General features: G+C 39.3%; 1 protein-coding gene across 5 annotated transcripts; it reads left to right on the top strand.

Moving 5' to 3' along the window:
• The first annotated feature begins 3,057 nt into the window (after positions 1 to 3,057).
• mbd1b (methyl-CpG binding domain protein 1b) lies at positions 3,058 to 20,037 on the top strand. Of its 5 annotated transcripts, none has more exons than XM_074653703.1 (18): positions 3,058 to 3,213; positions 4,928 to 5,775; positions 6,010 to 6,150; positions 6,560 to 6,701; positions 6,788 to 7,077; positions 7,248 to 7,330; positions 7,476 to 7,519; positions 8,102 to 8,272; positions 9,381 to 9,521; positions 9,610 to 9,693; positions 10,437 to 10,457; positions 10,544 to 10,636; positions 12,296 to 12,457; positions 12,572 to 12,730; positions 12,873 to 12,953; positions 13,650 to 13,733; positions 16,202 to 16,330; positions 16,817 to 20,037. In XM_074653703.1, exons 2-18 carry the CDS (start codon positions 5,138 to 5,140, stop codon positions 17,288 to 17,290), a joined length of 2,937 nt encoding a protein of 978 aa, XP_074509804.1. In that variant the 5' UTR covers positions 3,058 to 3,213; positions 4,928 to 5,137; the 3' UTR covers positions 17,291 to 20,037. The 5 variants fall into 5 exon arrangements, with proteins under 5 accessions (XP_074509804.1, XP_074509725.1, XP_074510041.1 ...); XM_074653624.1 differs by having other exon boundaries at positions 12,551 to 12,730; XM_074653940.1 differs by lacking the exon at positions 8,102 to 8,272 and having other exon boundaries at positions 12,551 to 12,730.
• The last annotated feature ends 702 nt before the right edge of the window (positions 20,038 to 20,739 follow it).

The following is a 20,739-nucleotide window of genomic DNA, read 5'->3' as shown; positions in this document are numbered from 1 at the left end:
TGATTGGTATGATTCAGAGACAGGATCGTGTGACAATTTCCCCCCCTCTGGTTAGGGCTGTCCCGAACACAATTTTTTGGGCTTCGAAGCTTCGGTGAGAAATATTCGAAGGTATTCGTAGCTTCGCGGAGCAGCACGTTCTTTTGTCTGTCTGACTCCATCTCCCCGGTTTCACTGCGGCACCTCTACACACAACAAACGTCAATATCCATCTGAGAATAACTAATAATAATTCATGTTAAATATGAATAATAATGTGGGGTTATTCCTTATTTCATGGGCTATTTTGGGATATATATATTAAAACATACTTGTATATAAAAAGTAAAGCATTCAAATAGTGATTTGGAGGTTGAATACCATGGCAATGGTTGAAGCTTCGAAGCATCCGCGTCACCCTTAGTTCTGGTGCATTGGTATACTTACTTTATGATCATAAGTAATATGTTTTCCTTGATTAAAATGAATGCATACAGGTAAATATATTGATTATATGTAAAATATTACACTTGATCTAGCATTGCACCTTCCACCTCGAAAAGTTTGCATTGTACAAAAACACACAAAAGCAATCCTCTGTTATATCTTATTTGTTTATTACATTAATAGCAGTAAATTATTTGATTTACACTATTTACACAGTGGTTAGTTTGTAGTGTTGCACAACTTTTTCAACAGCAAACTGTTATTGTATGTCAACCTGTTTTTAATAAAAAGTTAACTTTTTCATTTTAACAAGCACTGTTGCCTTCATGTACGCCTCCTAAATTCCTGCTTCTCAGACCAAAAGCTGCTTAATTTGATTCTGAAAGTAGTATATTGTTTGAATAAAGGGACAAAATATATGCTATTACAAATTCATTTCAAAGGTAGATGATGGTTTCCAAGCTTTGCGTCCTGTAGAGTCACACATTGACAACTCCCCACTGTCAAGACATCCCCAGGATTATCTACCACAGACGAACACAAACGCTCCCAGCGGTTTACAGCGAGCACACCTCTTTCTAATGACCCCTGAAGGCAGCACCGTTAAATGACAAATAAACGAAGCGTGCGATTAAAGAGGATGAAGGCGGGATGAGATGAATCATTCCCTTCCGCCTGATGATTGGACGGGTCGTCCTTTCGTATGCAATCTGCTTATTCGTTGTTCTACTTTTCTCTCATTACAGAATGTGAATGTCTGAACTGAGTAAGCAAAATTCCTTATTGAGTCATGTATAATGGAAATACTATGTTGCTAGGCTAGCTGATATTTTTATATATATATATGTATCTATTCTTTTGTTATTATACTGCTTATTTGCACCAACAAAACCAAAGCAAGTGTATACCTCTTACACCTGGCAATAAACACGATTCTGATTCTGATATAGATAAAAAAAGGCCTGGCTGTTGTTCACGGTTACATCTCAGTGATTATTGTAATGCATTTCCCACTTCCGGGACACATGAAACTGAGTTTATTTAATACATTATGGGAGGTTAAGTCACTTAAATTGAAAAACAGAGCATATACTCGGGAAACTTCCAATTGGTCTCGGTAAAGATGAACGTTACTTATTTAGAATACTCAGAATCACAGCACTGAAGCAAATAATAACAAAAGGGTGGAAAAAAACTAAACCCCCAGATTTATTTATAAAATGGAAAAGTGTAAGTCAAGAAGTAAAAGTTGTGGAAAAGGGAACTCATAAAAGAAGGAATATGGAGGATGTTTTTGAGAAGAGATGGAGTCTAACAGAAGGAAAAATATAGTTACATGGGTTAACACGCATGCACATATACATATGCTTGGAGGTGACCTGACGTTAAGGAGGATGCATGTGTGTGCCCATGTAAATGATATTACTGTATATGTACGATCCCCTCCCCTCCCCACCTTTTTATTTTCTATGAACTTATTTCTTGATTTAATTTATAATTATTCTCGTATTTTTGTATTATTATTGGGGTTTTTTTATGTTTTTTTTTTATTTTTTATTTTTTTTATCATTATTATTATTATTATTATTTCTTTTCCTAATTTTATTTCAATTTTGAATGTTGAAGTTGTTTTCTCTAGTGTACTTAATGAGTTTGTCTCTAAGCTCATCTACTTAAAAATTGGTTTATAAACTATTGTAATTACGAACTGTAAATTGCATATATAAAAAAACAACCTTGAAAAAAGGGAAAAAATAAAGTATAAAAATAAATAAATTGAAAAACAATTGAGTAACTGTACTTGTTAGTGGAAAGAATTGTTTTTACTGTTGTCAGTAGAGCTGTGAGGTGTCCGTGGTCGTCTCTGTTGGGTTAGGCCAGGGGTCTGCAACCTGCGTCTCCGGAGACACATGAGGCTCTTTAGCTCCTCTCCAGTGGCTCCCTTTGGATTTTTAAAAATGGAAATGAATAACTGTTTTTTGTTTTCATTTTCATTTTTATTAATCATTGTTGTAGGTCTATGGTACGACGAAGTATTAGGGCCACATTGAGGAAAAATAAATAAATCTGAGATTTCGAGAATAAAGTCATAATATTATAAAATAGTAATTTTACATGCTATTTTCTTTTTTTCTCGCAAAGTTATGACTTTATTCTCGTAATATTACGACTTTTTATTCTCGTTAAGTTATGACTTTATTCTCGTAATATTAAAAAAAAAATTCTCGTTAAGTTATGACTTTATTCTCGTAATATTAAAAAAAAATTCTCGTTAAATTATGACTTTATTCTCTTAATATTAAGACTTTTTTTCTCTTAATATTATGACTTTTTTTCTCGTAATATTATTTCTTTTTTTCTCTTAATATTATGACTTTATTCTGTAAATCTCAGATGTTTTTTCCCTCAATGTGGCCCTAATACTCCATAGCACTTTGTCCCTCACTGCATTAGACTTATATACTATATACTTAGACTATAAACTGCGTTACCTTCATCACAATGCTCAAATGTTTTGCGGCTCCAGACAGATTTTTTTTATTTTAATTTTGCCTAAAATGTCTCTTTTGATAGTAAAGGTTGCTGACCCCTGAGTTTAGGGTCACAGCTTCCATCCATCATGGAGCGACACGGATTTGCATCTTGTCTCGTTTCACCTTCTTCGGCTCTACAACTGTTTCCGGTAGCGCTCAGATGCTCGGTAGCCTGTTAGCCTCGTTAGCAGCTCTAAAGTGGTTCCCGGTGGTGATCAGAGTGCCGAGCATCTAGAGGAATATTACCTTAAAGGTGTGTGTGTTTATTCATCATCTTAACCGCGAACATTTCTAAACTGTCTCTTTAACTCAAGAGGAACATTTAATGTCAATAACAGGAACCATGAAGTGGAACGCTGTTAGCTAGTAGCATGCTAGCGGTGGCTAACCGTTAAAACGTTACTCCCGCTTTCACTTTCATTGTTTCTAACGTTACTGCAGCTGCCAAGTATTTATGTGGTATTGTTGCTAAACTACTTATTATTAAGAATATGCATTAATTTGAGAGAACAGAGCAGTAACTGTTTGTTTTATCAGGTGATGTTGGCTTGTGTCGCTGTCTTTGGGTATGCTGGGTAATATTCACAACCGTTACAACCGTAGCTAACATTAAGACATATAATGTTACTTTATGAAAGATATCGTCTACTATATTGGGATATATGTTACAATCTGTCTCTGTAGTTAGTGTGTTGTATATACTTTGACATATTGTGAATGTCTGCTCGTTGAGTCGGCTGTCATCGAGTAAACAGATGTTTTGAGCAGCTCGTTGTGTTAGAAGCGAAGGAGGTTCACTTTAAGGTTCTCAATGAAATATATATATATATATATATAATATACTCCTCTGCTGAATTCTTAAGAACCCGTTTTGGTTTAGATCACAATAACTGCTTGTTCTGTGATGAACACATTGCAACTACAGAACATTTATTTTATGAATGTATTTTTGCTAATGCTTTCTGGGAGGATTTGTTTTATTGGTTGTCCATTAAATTTGTATTTTTTTTCTAATCTAACAAAGGAAAATGTTATATTTGGTACAATTGTGAAAGATCTCGTTACATTACCTGGCAAATCAATTCCATCATTGTCCCTCCTCGGCACAACACAAAGCGCCTGGGTCAGTCCTTCATGCTGGTAGCCATCAGGCTCCACAACCAAGGCTGACCCCCATATGACAACTATTAGGACTTTTAAGACATTTAAACATGCACTATCTACCTTTTAACATGCACTATCTGGCGCACTTTACACTCACTTTACATCCTATTTACCACTTTATTGCTGACTGCACATATGTACATATTACATTTAGTTATTTATTTTTATTGCACATTCTACATTTATTTATTGACGGATTGTACACACAATGTTCACCCATTCACTCTGTATCTTTTATATCTCTATTATTGTCTTTATAATTTTTGTATATCTTTACCTCTCCTGTGATTCACTCTGTTTGCTCATGTTGCTGCTTTGACACCTGAATTTCCCTCCGGGGATTAATAAAGGTTCATCTTTATCTTATCTTATAATCATTCTTGGAAAGTTTTTTATACATAAAAATAGATTCCTGAAATCAAGACCAAATTTCTATGTTTTTCATAAGGAGCTGTGTCTTTACTTTTCATCTCTGAAACATATGAAAAGAAAGAATGAAGCTTCCAATGTTAGTTGAGGACCTTAACCTCACAGAGAACCCCTATAGCACTATTAGCACTATTCCCACATTCACTTACTTTTTTTTCTTTTCTTTCTTCTATCTCTTCATCCACACTCTTATGCACTCTATGCCAATTTCCAGGCTTGTCTGTTCCCTTGTAGTTGTGGACTGTTCTGTACGATGCCATATTGTAATGTCAATTTCTCAATAGAAAAAAAGTACAAACAAGCTAGGTTGACGTTACATACTGTGACGTTACTGCACATGTTCAAACTTTCTAAACAGCATCATCTTTTTCCAGGTTTCTGAGCAGCTGTCAACCATCAACCATCCTGGCGGTTCACCTGCCTGCTGCCCAAAACATCAGTGGTCCAAGGTCAAGTGGCTCCATCCACGGACAATGTGAAAAATACACCACTTTAAATGGGGATGCGAGATCGACTGTAGAGGATATCTGATTTGTCTTCAGGGAAAACAATTTGAACAGTTTGTATCCTAAAGGGGTGCAACAATGAATGAGGAACCAGTTGAGACCCCGGTCCCTGACATGGTCCCTGACAGAGAGCCTGTGAAAACGGATGTGGGACAAACCACAGAGGGACAAACCACAGAGAAGAACAGCAGTGAACCAGAAAAAACCTCTGAGGCACCACCAGCACCGGCACCAGCACAGGAGCCTCTGGCACGTGTGGCACCGGCACAGAAGCCTCTGGTGCTTGTGGCACCAGCAAAGGAGCCTCTGGCGCTGTTGGCACCAGCAAAGGAGCCTCTGGCGCTGTTGGCACCAGCAAAGGAGCCTCTGGCACTTGTGGCACCAGCACAGAAGCCTCTGGCGCTGTTGGCACCAGCAAAGGAGCCTCTGGCACTTGTGGCACCAGCACAGAAGCCTCTGGCGCTTGTGGCACCAGCAAAGGGGCCTCTGGCACTTGTGGCACCCGTGGCAACAAAGGAAACCCCCAGCTCAGATCCTGTAAAGGAACCTCCGGGAGAAGTAAAAGATGATGCTAAGGCTCCTGGCGGTGAGCCTCCTGTTGACTGGTTTGAGCCGCTTGAGGATGATGATTATGATGATGATGAGAGCCTGGCGGGAGAAAGTGAAAGGAGTGAGAGCGTGGCGGGCAGCGAGAGGATGCTCAAAAAGATTTATCAGTAGGTTGCCCTTATATCTTATACTGTAGTCTGATAATGAGCTAACTTTGGATTTGATTTTTATGGCCATGTGCAAGCATCGTTATCACTGCAGAGCTGGCAGCGGTGATGCATATGTATGTATCACACAATATAGCTTAGCATTTCGGATGGCTTCATGGGCAGTCTGTTTTTTCCCACGTGGTATAAAGATTTCTAACATGTAATTATTCCCATCTCCTCTTTTACATTCAGGTTTCAGCTTCCCCGCCGCAAACGATCACATCCTGATGAAGGATGGGAAGACTGGCCAATACTCGGAGAGGGTTGGAAACGCAAAGAGGTTGTACGGCGCTCAGGTTCAAGCATAGGACAGAAGGATGTATATTACATGAGGTAAATACTGCCTTGTAGAAATGTAAGAAATCCCAATGTACAGTTACCTTAACATATATTTACATTGTGGTCAACAATGTTGTTTGTAGTGTTGAGATTTTACTACTTTTTAACTACATTCTGCCACTCGTTTTACTCTTTGTAGTTTGTAGTCAGACACTACATGTTTTGGTGGTGGGTAAGAAACATGCAAACTCCACACAGAAAGGTGCAAAAGTCACACCATAATCATTTAAATATTTTTTTCAATGAAAATGAGAATAATGATGTAAAAATTATCATTCTCTCTTATATCGCAAATAATAGTAAAATCAGTCAAAATAATCACAATTAGATATTTTTTTCAAAATCGTGCTGCCGCAGTTGTCAACCAGCTCTTTGCAGTTTTTTTCATTTTTTTCTTTCGCAGTCCGCGTGGCGATCGAGTGAGAAGCCGAGTAGAACTGACTTCAGTGCTGGAGGGACATCTTGACTTGTCAACCTTTGAATACAAGTCAGGAAAGTTCCTCGAAGGCGATGTACCACACATAAGAGTTCGAAACAGAGCGAAGGTATTGGCCTCTTTTATCACTTCAAACATTTAAGGTGTGTGTGTTTTTGTCTTACAGTTAGTTTTCCTTGCTTTCTAATACATTAGAGAAAAGTCCGGGAGCGTTCTTCATCAGAGTCCAGCTTCATGGAGAGAGGAGAGGGGGCCGACACGCCGGACTCCCACCACGTGCTCCCCCCCGTCAGTCTGGCGCCCAAAAGCTTCCACTCCAACCAGACCAGTTTCTCCTTGCACAGCACAGTAGGAACTCCAACCCAAGGCTATCGCAATGAGGATCCAGTGGAAGATAAAATTAAACTTCCCCTTCCGTCATCATCATCCAAAGCGCTCCTGCTACCCTCCATAAATGGAGATGTTGGGTCGGAGGACAACACGCTGTTAGTTGATAATTACTTCTGTTCTCATGTCAATCATTTAACCTTATGATTAAAACTGCTGACGTAATTAACAAGACACTTGAGTGTTTCAGTTTAATCAAAAGGGGTTTGTGTGTGGTGAGTTGTTGATCTGAACAGATGTACTGAGCATTTATCATGTTTCCCTGCAGGGTCTGTTCCAGATGTGGTATTTCCTTCACAGGTACATGGTACGACAAACAGAGGAAGAGGCCCTGCTGTCCCAACTGTTGGGGTATGTCGGTTTATGAGTGTGCAATATCGTGAAAATCATCAGCAAATGCAGCGTTAGAAATAGGAACAAAATCATGGAAATAACTGAGGTGGGGTACTCATCCTATTTGTGTATTTCTATTTGTTTATTTTCCTTTGAATTTCAGCTGCCTCAAAGACAAAAGAGCATCCGATGGTTCGTTTCAGAAAGGTAAAGGATCGTCTGTCAAGTTGTGTGAATGAACAGCTGCATTTTAAAGGATAACGTTGGTATTTTTCAACCTGGAGCCTATTTTACAATGTTTTTGTGTCTAAGTGAATAATGGGGACAACAATTTTTTTTAATTTGTCCTGAAAAAGGTTTAATTTCTCCGTAGGATCCTTTCCATAATGTTGTCAGACACTTATAAAAACAATCTGAGCCTGCCAGTGGCAAAAAGAAGCACTTTTAGTGGACGTAAACTGACGGTACGAGGTTGCACCAAATGGTTACATTACAGTTTTTCTCACTCAATACTGGACCAATTTCAGAAATTGTTGTCCCCGTTAGTCACTTAGACACAAAAACATGGGAAAATAGGCTCCCGGTTGAAAAATACCAACTTACCCTTTAACTAGCCAAAACTTTAGCATGTGGTCCATTGGGAACTCATCAATAACACAGTAATTAAAGGAACAGTGTGTAACATTTAGGGGGATCTATTGGCAGAAATGGATTACAATATTAATAAGTATGTTTTCTTTAGTCTTTAATCACCTGAAATTAAGAATCGTTGTGTTTTCGTTACCTTAGAAAGAGACGTTTACATCTACATATGGAGCGGGTCCTCTTCACGGAACCGGCCACCATGTTTCTACAGTAGCCCAGAACGGACAAACCACTGTGTTAACATTTCCTGCTTGGGTCGGAGTCGATAACGTTACTCGCTCCGGAGTTATCCCCCATCTCTCCACTGAGCCGCTGGTAAACAAGACACAGGAAACGTTTGCCGCTGTTATTTCTGACACAAAATGCAACATCCACTGTACATTCACTTGACATTCGTAAAGCTAAACTAACTCTTGTCTTCTGCTCCGCAAGCTCACTTGTTTGTTAACACACAGTCGCTGCCGCCGCTCTCTCTCTCTCTTGCTTCACCGCTCACTTCCCACGTACACATACACACACACACTGTAGCTGTGCTATTCTCCAAATGAACTACGCTACTCTTAAAACAGCTCTAGAGAGGGACATTTGCGTTTTCACACCAACCACAGTAGTTCTCCTAAAGGCTTGGCACACAGGAGAATCTGCAACCTCACCACTAGATGTCGCCAGATGTTACACACTGTACCTTTAAGCTATGGATTCAGAATTCACACATGATTTGAATGTTTTCTTTATATGAGGAAGTTGTGTTGTTGAAACTAAGCCCCCAGGAAGAGCGCCGGGCATTGAAACAAATGTTCGTAGTGGCCGAACGGCGATACTACAACGTCCGTGTCCGTCACGTGATGCCATTGGGCCCAAAAATACTTTTTCCTATAGACTTACATTGGGAAAGAGACATCTGTAGCTCAGCGGATTATTTTTTTTGAGGTAAATCAACTTCCCAGTATGAACACTCTAATAGCCCTTATTTAAATCATTAGGTCCTAAAAGTTGTGAAATGCATTAATAGCCAAATCCAGAGTTATTTCCCTTCCTCCGTTCATGTGAATGAGACCCAGACCGAGGCTGGAGCGAGGGCTGGGAGGCAGAGTTAAAGGAAAATGCTACTGCTTCTGCTCTATGGGCTCAATGGATGCGGAAGATCGCCGGATGATCCGGGTAATTTTGTACCCGGAAGTCGAGCTTTTTTGCTTCATGCGCCACAGAGCAACTCTCATAGGAATGAATGGGAGCCAGTTTGAACGCTGTATCCAGGTCTCTTAATACATCCATGGTTGAAACTGACTGGGCAGTAAGAGGACAAATTTCCTCTTATTTTCGGAGTCAGACTACTGATGAAAATGTGCAAAAAATACACATAAGACATGTTTATTAATGAATAAACAAACCTGCTTTTTATTTTTGTTCATGTCCACTTTAGTGGATTCCTTGTGGACAGTGTGTGGGATGCCACAACACATTGAACTGTGGGCAGTGTGCCAACTGCAAGCATGGACTACAGAGCCCAGAAACCCGCAAACGTTTGTGCCGGAAACGCAAATGTATATGTCCAATACGCAAGGTGAGTTACCGGGTACTACACAACAGTTATTGTTTATTTTGTTACTTTACATTTTGCATTCATGCCCGTTTTCTGTATGTTTCTCCAGGGCCCCGGAGGTGGAGGCTTCCTGCCACCACAGATGCCTTATATTGACGTTCCCGAACCGTTTGATGACAGCATGAGTTTCCAGGTAATAAACGCCTGTGTAATCTACTAAAATGTGCACGTTTACTGTACTTGTTGGAGGATCAAAGATCTCCATGTGCTGTGCTCACGAGCCATGGGTTCTTGTTCAACTCCCATGTGTAAAATTCCTGGTATGATGTGATATAAACTTTTTGTGTCACATTTTAAATAAAACTTGTTTGTTAAGCCATTATTGATTGTTGGCTGTGTTTTATAGAAGCACAAATCTTTAAAATACAGTTACTATTGACTGAGAATATTTAGTATTTCTACATGTTTACAGTCAGACTTGTTTCATTTATTCTTAATTGTCCACACTGTGGGTTGTAATAACAGTGTAATTATTAGAGCTGCAACGATTAATCTACTAATTGTCAACTGTTAAATTAATCACCAACAATTTTGATAATCGATAAATCAGTTTGAATACATCGTCTAAATTCTCTGATTCTAGCTTCTTAAATGTGAATATTTTCTGGTTTCTTTACTCCTTGATGACAATAAACTGAATATCTTTGTGTTGTGGACGAAACAAGACATTTGAGGACATCATCTTTGGCCTTCTCACCATTTTCTGACATTTTATAGACCAAATAACTAATCGATTAATCGAGAAAATAATCAACAGATTAATCGACAATGAAAATGCTGGTTAGTTGCAGCCCTAGTATTTATGCACTGGGGCTTTGTCACGGAATGATTCATTTAATTTATGTACGTTCTAACAACAACCATTTTATTTTACAGAGTGAAGTTGCAGAATCACAGGTAACTATTTGTTTGTATTAATAATACTAATACTATTATTGCTCTACCTTTTCCCCACTCTCACTGATGATGCTTTATTCACACAGCTCCCGAGTCTCAAAAGCAGCGACACAGAGAACTTCTCCGTCAACGTGGACCTTGATGATGACGATGACATGTCAACTGACGATGATGATGATGTGAGTCTTTGTTTTTTAAACCCACTGTCCTACAGACAGAAGGACATGATGATTCAAACATTTATACAAACTTGTCAAACCACATCTGCAGTATTTTTGGTGTCCGTTTGTAGGCTCGGTATGGTCACAGTTAGAACGTGGCTAATTATACAGTTTCAGTTGGAACAGTAACCCAGATTTACCATTCACAGCTGCGGGAAACAGGACTTTCCCTGGCCAGTTCTTTGCTTTTAGACAGGGCTAAAAATATGAATGATAGGGGTACTAGTAGTACACTCATTAAGTCATCCAAATGAAGTGCAAATTGTAACCGAATTCCCAGAAAACCGACAAAACAAAATGCAAATGAATGCATGTTTCCATCCACTCCTGTAGTTACAAGAGTGCCAGCCAAAACTAAATTGACGCAAAACCATGTGATGAAAATAAAGGCTTTATGTTTGTTTCATGTTTTAATTTGAGGTCAGATGTGTTTGTCTTCAGTGGAGCGGACACTTGAGTGAGGTTTAAAGCCGGGATGAAATGAAAAATGCCTTTTTTAGCCCTTTTAGATCCCCTCCCCGGTCATGTAGAGAGCTCCAAGGATGATGCATTTTTGTAGACCAACCAGGAAGTTACCATCGTCCTGGTTCCCTCGACAAAAAGCCAATGGGATTTTTCCATTGGTTTTTGGATTATTGCAGGAAATAAACTTTGTGGCAAACAAACGTTTATGATACTTACATGTTTTGTTCAGCCAGATAATCTTCACAAATGAGCACCAGTTTTGAAGTGTGAATACAATTGCCAGTAAAAAGCTAAAGTTAAAATAATAAAAACAAACTACACTGCGATCCCATGAGCCCGAGTATACAGGCTGTAAAGTCGGACGAGTCGCCGTGATGATATTTAGTAGTCTCATTTAGCAACCACCTTTTTTAAGACACATAAAGGCTTCAAAATTCACCAGTGGGGTATTTACTGACGTATTTTATATCGTAGAATAAAAATCTCTTCAGCTTGTGTTAACCACAGACCTTATTTCAGGCATCTAACTAAAAACCTATTTTAAAAAAAACCATAACAAAAAACGCTAACTCATTTCCAGGTTTTAGGACTCATTCCTGTAGCACTCTGTTGTGAACCTATTTAAGAATATATGCTGTTTCTTTTACAATAAATCAATTTCTTTGTATTTTTTATATCAAAATCCAATCATCTATTCTTCCTGTAAAACAAAATATGAAGCTCTAACTTCCGTTTCACCGGGACTTTAAGACGCTGCGATGCTTCATTCATGTCATTCAAGTCAGTTTCCATTGCACTTAGTCACATTTTTGTTTTATCAATAGCACAACTTTTCTATCTCAGCCAAGCATAAAAAATTTCAAATTTCAATTTCCTGGTGTTTCCACTCTATTGTTTATTTTATGTGCAAATTGAAAATGCGGATAAAATCAGGTGGATGGACATATTTACTGTCTCATAGGAAAAAAGTTACACAGTATGTTATGATTAATTATTTGGGTTCTTATTTCTCTATGGTTCTTTGTGGTTTGTCAAGAAAGATTTCTTATAAGTCGTCTGTTATCAACATTAATTTTGCAGCTGGCTGCGTTGAAGCAATTGTATAAAAAAGACGTCTCTTTCTTCTTTATTATATCCTTGACTTTCCTTCAGTGGCATAAGAAGCGGAAGCGGCGATCCTGTGGAGATTGTAAAGCCTGCCTCTGCAGGAAAGACTGCGGCACATGTGATTTCTGTGTAGACAAACCCAAGTTTGGAGGCAGCAACAAGAAGAGGCAGAAGTGTCGACTACGTCAGTGTCAGAGGCAGGCGATGGTGAGAGCCTATTTTTTTAATGAATCTGTTGTTTCTTACAGTAATGAAGTAACAGTGTTTGTTTTTTAAATATCTCTGTGCTACCTTGTGCAGAGACACTTGCTGCCTTACCAGATGGGACAAAGTGACCACGGGCCAGATGGCCAACTGTTGCCGGGCAGGCCAAGACCTCACTACACATACAGTCGAAAGTCGGGTTTAAAGAAAAACAAAGGACCACAATCGAGCTTTGACTTCGACGACAATGACGACGACGACAGCAACTTACAAGCAGTGAGTTCCCACTGCCTTTGGTGATAAAATCTTTTTTTCTCGTCGTGGTTGTTTTTGTCGCGTTCTCCTGCGGAGAAAACCCTCAAAGTTAAAGAGGAATTTGTGGGCTCTTCTTAACTTTGCTCGTGTTTCTCTGCTGTAGATGAACTGGATCCCCGATCATGCCAGTGGTAGCAAATACACATACGAACTGGATGTGAAAAACGTCCCACCGTCTACGCAGGTTTGAAAATAGATTATTATTATTGACATGTTTGTTGTCACATCAGTTAACGCTTATCTCACCAAACAAAATGTCAACTTTTTAAAAATAATATTTTTATTTAAGAAAAAGAATGTTATTAACGTAAGGGATAATGTACAGCGAGCCGGTCATTGTTGTGAAAGAATCTCTGACAGGGCGATGCAGAGGGGTCTCTCGTCACCCTGAAGGGGATTCTTTCACAACAATGACCTGCCAGCTGTAAATGATCCCGCCTATTACACAGCTACTTACTTTAGAAATCAATATTTTGACAAAAAAACGGTCCTCCAGAGTCCGACATCAGAGCTGCGCGCATAGCAACGGTCTGCTATACATAGCAACGGTCTGCTATACATAGCCACGGTGTGCTATACTTGGCAACGGTCTGTTTTACAGAAATTACAGGCTGCAGAACGCCGTGATTGACCAATCAGAATCGAGTATTCAGCACAGCCGTGTAATAAAGAGACACAGAGCATTTTCACTTTCTCCCCCCCCCCCACTACCTAGACAAAATAACGTATAATAACATATCTACACAGGAAATGATGGTTCAAAATGAAGTAGTACGATTTTTAAAAATAATAATAATAATAAAAAAAATTTAAATAACCAAAAGCAAATAAATAAATAAAACAAAAAATAAAATGACAACTTCATTTTGTCTCTCGGCAGTTGAATCCTTTGGATTTCGGACTGCAGAATGGACTTCCTGACAGAGTACCTACTCAAATCAACAACCACAACAACTCTCAACTAGTGAGTTTATATTCTTCCTCCGTCTTTTGTTTTAGTAATAATGCACATTTTCTTCTCCCATTAGGCCAGAAATGTGTGGAATTTTGTGATTGGTATTAAGTGTGTCTATGTTTTAAGTTCAGGATGTCCCACAGATCTTTTGCAGATAGTTGCACTTTTCTGGCTGATGGTGTTCAAAATCCATACAGCCTAATCCTTGATAGCACTGAACCTGACTGATCACGTGTCATCATGGCTTCCTGTTTACACAAGACGCTCCTGGCACCTTGTCCATTTCCTTATATTTCTGTTGTCATGCTGTTCTTTGGCCGGTGGCTCAGTGTGATGAATCCAGGCCTGGTTCCAACTCTGTTTGACCACGTTTTTTAATCAGTCCATGGTCATTGCAATCTGTAGCTCTATGTTCCGTTCAGGGTTGATGCACCTTTTTGCAACGGTTGTGCTTATGATGATATCTGTTGTCTCAACACGTTCTCATCCCACCTTGTCACATACTGCCCCTTTGCAACGCCCCTTGTCATCACTTTAGGTTTAGGCAACAAAACTACTTAGTTAGGTTTAGGAAAAAAACAACGTGGTTGGGCTTAAAATACTATGTTCGTAAAATTAAAAATGAAACTGAATGTTGTGAACACGGGAAAGGAACGAACAGCTGATTGTAACGTAAAAGTGAAACTTAAAGCATTGGGACACGAACAGCGGTCTCCTGGATGAAAGCCTTGTGTTTGTGTGTCACACCCATCCTCGGCGCACTTTCTCTGAGCGTTTACTGTTGCCGTGGATGGGTTTACATTATAGTTAATGGAAAACCCGGTGCGTCTCATACAGGCGCTAAAGGGTGCGGCCGAGACAAAGCCTCTGTATTTGCCGTCCTGGGAATGAGAACGGGCTGGTTGTCTTGTCTCAACTTGGAGTGGTTCTTTTCTTCTTGTCATCTGTTCTCTTGTGGATATGTCAATGTGACAGTACATATGCTAATTATTATTTTATTTTTTTTTGCCGTTATTGAACAGTTTGACAGTGTAGATAGTAGATAGACGGGAAGCACGAAGCGAGAAGGAGAGAAGGGTATGATATGCAACAAAGGCAAATGGAATATTGTAATTATATGATACTTGTCTTAAAGAGAGAGTTTGGGTTGTTTTGAAGTGAGGTTTTATGAGTTACTTATCATAGTCAGTGAATTACCTACAGTAGATGACGCTCGGTACGCCCCCAGTTTGGAGAAACAGAAAGGAGTTACCGGCACGGGAGCAAAGCAATGTACTGCTGTGGACGGGGCCGACAGCAAAAACGTATTTTAGCCACCTAAAAGAAAGGCCCAGCTAAAAACATCAGTATCAGTTTAAGTGTACGCTCTATTTTTACTTTGCCTTGCCGTCAGACAGCCCTCTCTGACGGGGAACTGAAGCCGTTATATCCATCTGTGCTCTCGCCACCAGACACGAGGGTTACTGGTCTACCACTTGGCACCAGGCCACCCCCAAAAGTTAATTTGATCTCCTTATAAACTAGGATGGCTATTACTGCCAAGCTGTTTGTTTTCTCTCCTTGTCACCCATCTCTTCTTGGCTTTATCTCTTGATCGGATGAAAATATCTGATGCTTCGTGACCGATCATCAGTGCTGTGGCTTTCAGTCACTGTGTTTTTTGCCTGTGAAAACTAAGAGGACGTTTTTTTATTTTTTTATTTGACCCCTTAACAGTCAGTTTTTACTTTTATTGTCCCTGAAGTAATCAAGGTTGGGAGGAGAAAAAATATTCCATATTGTCTGAGAGCATCATACGGCTATCAGCTTGTTAGCATTTTTATGGAAGCTCTACGTTAACACTGAGTGAAATATCTAAACCCAAGACTGCATGCGGCTGCACAATTCCATCAAATAGAAATACTCTGCAGTGTAGATGTCTTGTGCATAACTTTGGTATCTTTTGAAACTTCTGGGTCTCCACTAGAATTTAAAATGAAGTTTTGCAGGTGTGAACATTTTTAGCTGTACTGCTTGAATGTGTAATATCTGATCCACTGGTTCGCAAATACAAAGCTGCAGTGTTTCTGTTGTTTAGTATAGTGTGCAGGCAAAGGCTGCGAATTAAGTTTCATAATTCAGGTTGTATTGCAAATACTGACGGTGCACAAATTCTGCTTTTAGTATTTGTGTCACGTACGATGTCTTGAATGCTGATGAGACAGAAATATAAAAACACTTTGTTTGGTGATTTTGAATTGAGCAAAAAAAAAAGAAGAAATCCTTTGGCAAGTGTTGCAGATCGATATTGCTCTCAATAGCTGCTGAGATGTCAAGCTTTATAAACAGACAGATACTGTTAGATCTGATAGATTTGTAGTTTTCATAGGTTGGCCAGGTAAGCAGCCTATGATGTCATGATTATCATATTTACTCAAAGTTACAGACTGCACCTTTTTAATAGTTAAGCTCATGAGTTTCACTCTTTATCGATCCAGGAGCAGCTGAGCAGATGGGAAGCAGAGAAATCACACGCAACCAGAGAGATTCAAAAGCTTGTTGAAGACGTAGAAGAAGATGATGATGATGATGAGGAGGACGAAGAAGAAGAAGAGGAGTTGCCCATGGTAAGTGTCCTGCTGAGGCTGTCGAAGTTAACATGATAACGCGTTCAAGAAATTAGTGGTGTTAAATGAATTTGCGTTAACGCATTTAACACAACTTGCAGTTGTAGCGGGCTCAGTTTTAATGCTAGAGTGAAGATACTGGCATGATATAAAACTAAAGAACCTCAGGAATCCATTGATACCAACCATGTCATACTAGCTTGTCTCGAAGGAGACTAAATAACACAACTTGAGGAAAACTGTCATGGCCATTTTCAAAGGGGTCCCTTTACCTCTGACCTCAAGATATGTGAATGGGTTCTATGGGTACCCACGAGTCTCCCCTTTACAGACATGCCCACTTTATGATAATCACATGCAGTTTGGGGCAAGTCATAGTCAAGTCAGCACACTGACACACTGACAGCTGTTGTTGCCTGTTGGGCTGCAGTTTGCCATGTTGCAAACCCTTTTGTGTATTTATTCTCCCTCTGTTGCTCTCTGCAGATCACACAGATCTTCAGTTTGGCTGATAACGCGTCTGGGAGTGGTGCAGACATAGAAAACCAGCTGCTGAAACTGCTACATTCTTTACGCTCCCATGTAATGCCGATCCTGTGGTACGCCATCATGGTGGAGGGCCCGCAGCTGCAGCTCATCCAGTGCTCCAAACAGTCCAACCTGACCGACACCATGGTGCTGATCGACCCGGGCTTCTGCTACCAGGTCACCGTCCAGAAGCAGCCGCTGCTGCCCACCCACCCGCTGTACGACAGGTACCCGGCGCGGTTATCCTCCGTCTCCGAAGTGGTCGCTCTGCTTCTGGGCCTGGAGGAGTACGTCGTGTGCCAGGGTCTGCCCCCCAAAGAGCCATTATCTAACACAGAACCAATCATACTGGAGCGGGCGTCTACGTGTGATTTCTTGGTCAAGAGGAAGGTGAGCACCTGTTCTGACTGCAGAGCGCTGCAAGGACTTTAACTCGAGCAGAGACAGAAGAAGATCGCCGATTCTCTGGTGCAACTTTGTGCTATTTTCTTCTTTTTTTTGTTTCTGTTTTTCTTTTGGTGATAATATATATATGACATTTTACAGATTTACCTCCGGACTGTAACAGTATGATTTTGACTATTTGAAGAATCACCAAAGGCATTCCAGGAGCTGTGACGTTAAAACCCAGACGTGTTTCTTTTCAGATGTCCTCTGTTATGTTGGTGTAGGGCTTTTTCTTCATGACTGTTATGTCAGATTTTGGGCAGCGTGACGGGTCGAACTGGAATTCATTAACCCGCTGTGTGCTTAGTGTCCTGTTCGTTGGTTCACACTCTTACTTGAGGAGTCGATAACCCTCACACCCTCCCTACCACCACCACCACCGTTATTACACTTTTGAGTAGTCATTTAACCCAAAATTGTGTCTCTCTCAGCCCAAAAATGAAGCTGAAATTCATAGCAATTAAGCCTCATCTTTTCACCAGCAACATCGGACACCCCCTCAATAATGTAGTCAGGTACCATATCTAATGGAGTTAACCAGCAGCCAAAATAATTAATGTTTGCATCTTGTCCACCCCTTTCATGTAAGGGATAATGTACGGCAAACCGGTCATTGTTGTGAAATAAACCCAGACGGTGATGCAGCACCCCCGACGCAAAGCAATAACCCGCTAGCTGTACATTATCCCGCTTATTACACGGCTACTTAAGAAATCAATCATTTCGGACAAAGAGTCCGACATCAGAACTTCGCCCATGGCAACAGTCTGTTATACATAGCAACGGTCTGTTATAAAGAAATAACAGACCGTAGAACGGCGTGATTGACCAATCAGAATCAAGTATTCAACAGAGCCGTGTAATAATCAATAGTACATTTTATTGTGATCACTACATCAGTTGCACTTGCTTTGTTAATGCTGATGTTTTTGTTATATTCACTCAGTTGAATTATCAAACTGTGCAACACTGGCACTAAATCGTTGTGTATACCAGCATTTAAAGCTGTTAAAAGAAATGAAAAAAGATGACTGTGAAATATGTTTATAGACTCTGATTTTATTAGACAGTGTTTATAAAAATGTATTTCACCGCCCTGTGGACTTTTGCTTTTTTAAATTCATTCTCAGTAGATGTTAAATTAAAAAAGAAAAACAGCAAAAGCTGAAAAGTAAGTCTACAACTTGACCAAAATATTACAAATATAAAACACGGTGAGTAAATATTGAACAGGGCAACACAATTGTTTTTTAAAGATTACCATATCTACAACAAAATTACTGAAAAGCACCTAGCGAGAAGGATACTAGAATATTTTCAGGACACCAAATATCCCGTGTGGAGCGTAAAGGTCAGTCATGATGACCTACGTGGCTCCAGCCGGGAGACGGCGTTCAGACGACAACTGTTGCTTTAACAGTTGCAGCTTTATGTCCGAGACATCTGAGGTAGTGGTTACCAGAACACATGTGGGAGACTGAAACCAAGTCGATGAAGGTTATATGGTCGAATTAAATATATTTATTACACGGCTTTGTTGAATACTCGATTCTGATTGGTCAATCACGGCATTCTACGGTCTGTTATTTCTTTATAACAGACCGTTGCTATGGTCGCAGTTCTGATGTCAGACTCTGGCGGACCGTTTTTGTGTCAAATTGGGGATTTCTTAAGTAAGTAGCCCTGTAATAAGCGGGATAATGTACAGCTAGCGGTTCATGTTGTGAAATAAACCCTCGCGCGAAGCGGAGGTGTACTGTTTATTTCACAACAGTGACCGGCTCGCTTTACATTATCCATTACATATATTACTGTCCTGGAATCCAGAGATCTAACATTTACTGCAGGACTTGAAAAAAGTCTGCAAACAACCTAATAACAGAGGATGAGTACCTCTAAAAAAGTACCTTTACTTAATATTGACTCAACAGGAGTTAATACTTCAGCAATCATGTGGTTTGTGTGATATATTTGTAATATTTTAGGTCAATTTGGTATCAAAGTTTTTTTTAGATTAATTTTCAGATTACATTTTTCAATGCAGTAAAGCTATTCTGTTGTCACATTTCAAAACGAAGGGACGTTTTACAACTAACAAACGTAAAAATGTCTGTAACACTGCTTGGTAAATACTTCCTCAGAAAATGATATATTTAGCAGGAACCCAGAATCTTTTCCACATTCATCATCGTTTTTGGGCTGCGGCAGACACTCAACGAGACATTTGATTGTTTTGATTGGCAGATTCAACATCTGGATTTATGGTGAAATGTAACTAAACTGCGATCAGAGTATACTTCCTTTAGTATATGCGTTGTAGAATGTGTTTTCCAAAATGATATCCTCAAATGAAACTGGTGGTGTAGCCAAAAATCATCTTCCAGATGACGACATTGTGTATTTATTAGGATGATAGAAAGTGTCTTAAACCTCTTAAAAACGTGTCCTTCCATCTCTGTTCTGTATGATTATTGGTATTTAATATTGCATTTTTAAACCTTTTGATTAATTTTGTTTAAATTATATAGTAATTCTCCCGTCCCCCTCTCCGTTGGGATGTGTTGTAGAGTAACTCAATGACATTTATGCATTCTTCTCATATATCAGATTTATTTTTGTTATCTTGGTTTCCTCAAGTAATTGTGCAGATTTTGAAATGTTCGGGATGAGTTCCTTTGAAAAGCTATTGTTATTTAGACTTTGAATTAAAACATATACAGAATTGAAACAAACATTTTCCTGTCTTTGTCTTTCTGAAGGCAACATGCAAATAAACTTTTCTTGTCGACCTGCTTTTTAAAATGTTTATCAAATATATCTGATGGACATCTGAGTCATCTGAGTGTTAACTGACAGAAACCCTGAAAGCCAAAGATTTTATGTCCATACGACCACAGCTGCTACTTCATGTTCATATCAAACTATTAAATTATATTTGTTAGGATGATGTGATTTGACGACAGTAAACTGAGCCAGATCATGTTTCAATTTCAGAGTTATTGTTTTTATTATTTATCATTGTTTCAGTGGGAACTACAGCTAATAATGTCTCGGCCATACTGCTGAAGAGACTTCGATCTGTGGTCCATCGATGTCGGTATGTTTGAAGTGAAGCATCTCTAACGCACTCATAAACCAGTTCAGCTGATTTACAGTAGCTTGTTATGTGGCGTTAACAATTGCTACGCACCAGTGTTCTTCTAAACAAAAAGGAAAGGCTCCTTTAAAACTTAAAATGATTTAAATTTTTATAGAATTAGGCACTAAAAGTTGGTTTCATGTTTTCTTTGATTTTGTGATGTGTTTTCTGTGGTTTAAACAATACAAAGGATTTTTATTATTATTATTATTATTGTGTAGTCATGGATAAGAGTTGTAAAATGTCCTGTTTTTAGTTGTTTTAAAAAAAAAAAAATATATATATATATATATAT

This window comes from Sebastes fasciatus, chromosome 1, assembly GCF_043250625.1.
Source record: "Sebastes fasciatus isolate fSebFas1 chromosome 1, fSebFas1.pri, whole genome shotgun sequence".
Lineage (NCBI taxonomy): Eukaryota > Metazoa > Chordata > Actinopteri > Perciformes > Sebastidae > Sebastes > Sebastes fasciatus.
The sequence above is the reverse complement of the archived record's forward strand: the minus strand, read 5'-3'. Positions and strand labels throughout refer to the sequence as shown.

What these genes read in the sequence shown, in the direction of transcription:
- mbd1b (XM_074653624.1), top strand. Translation starts at nt 5,138, where the DNA reads ATGAATGAGGAACCAGTTGAGACCCCGGTCCCTGACATGGTCCCTGAC. An exon ending in GTGAAGTTGCAGAATCACAG is followed by an intron (nt 10,458 to 10,543) that starts GTAACTATTTGT and finishes TTATTCACACAG; the next exon opens with CTCCCGAGTCTCAAAAGCAG. An exon ending in CAACTGACGATGATGATGAT is followed by an intron (nt 10,637 to 12,295) that starts GTGAGTCTTTGT and finishes ACTTTCCTTCAG; the next exon opens with TGGCATAAGAAGCGGAAGCG.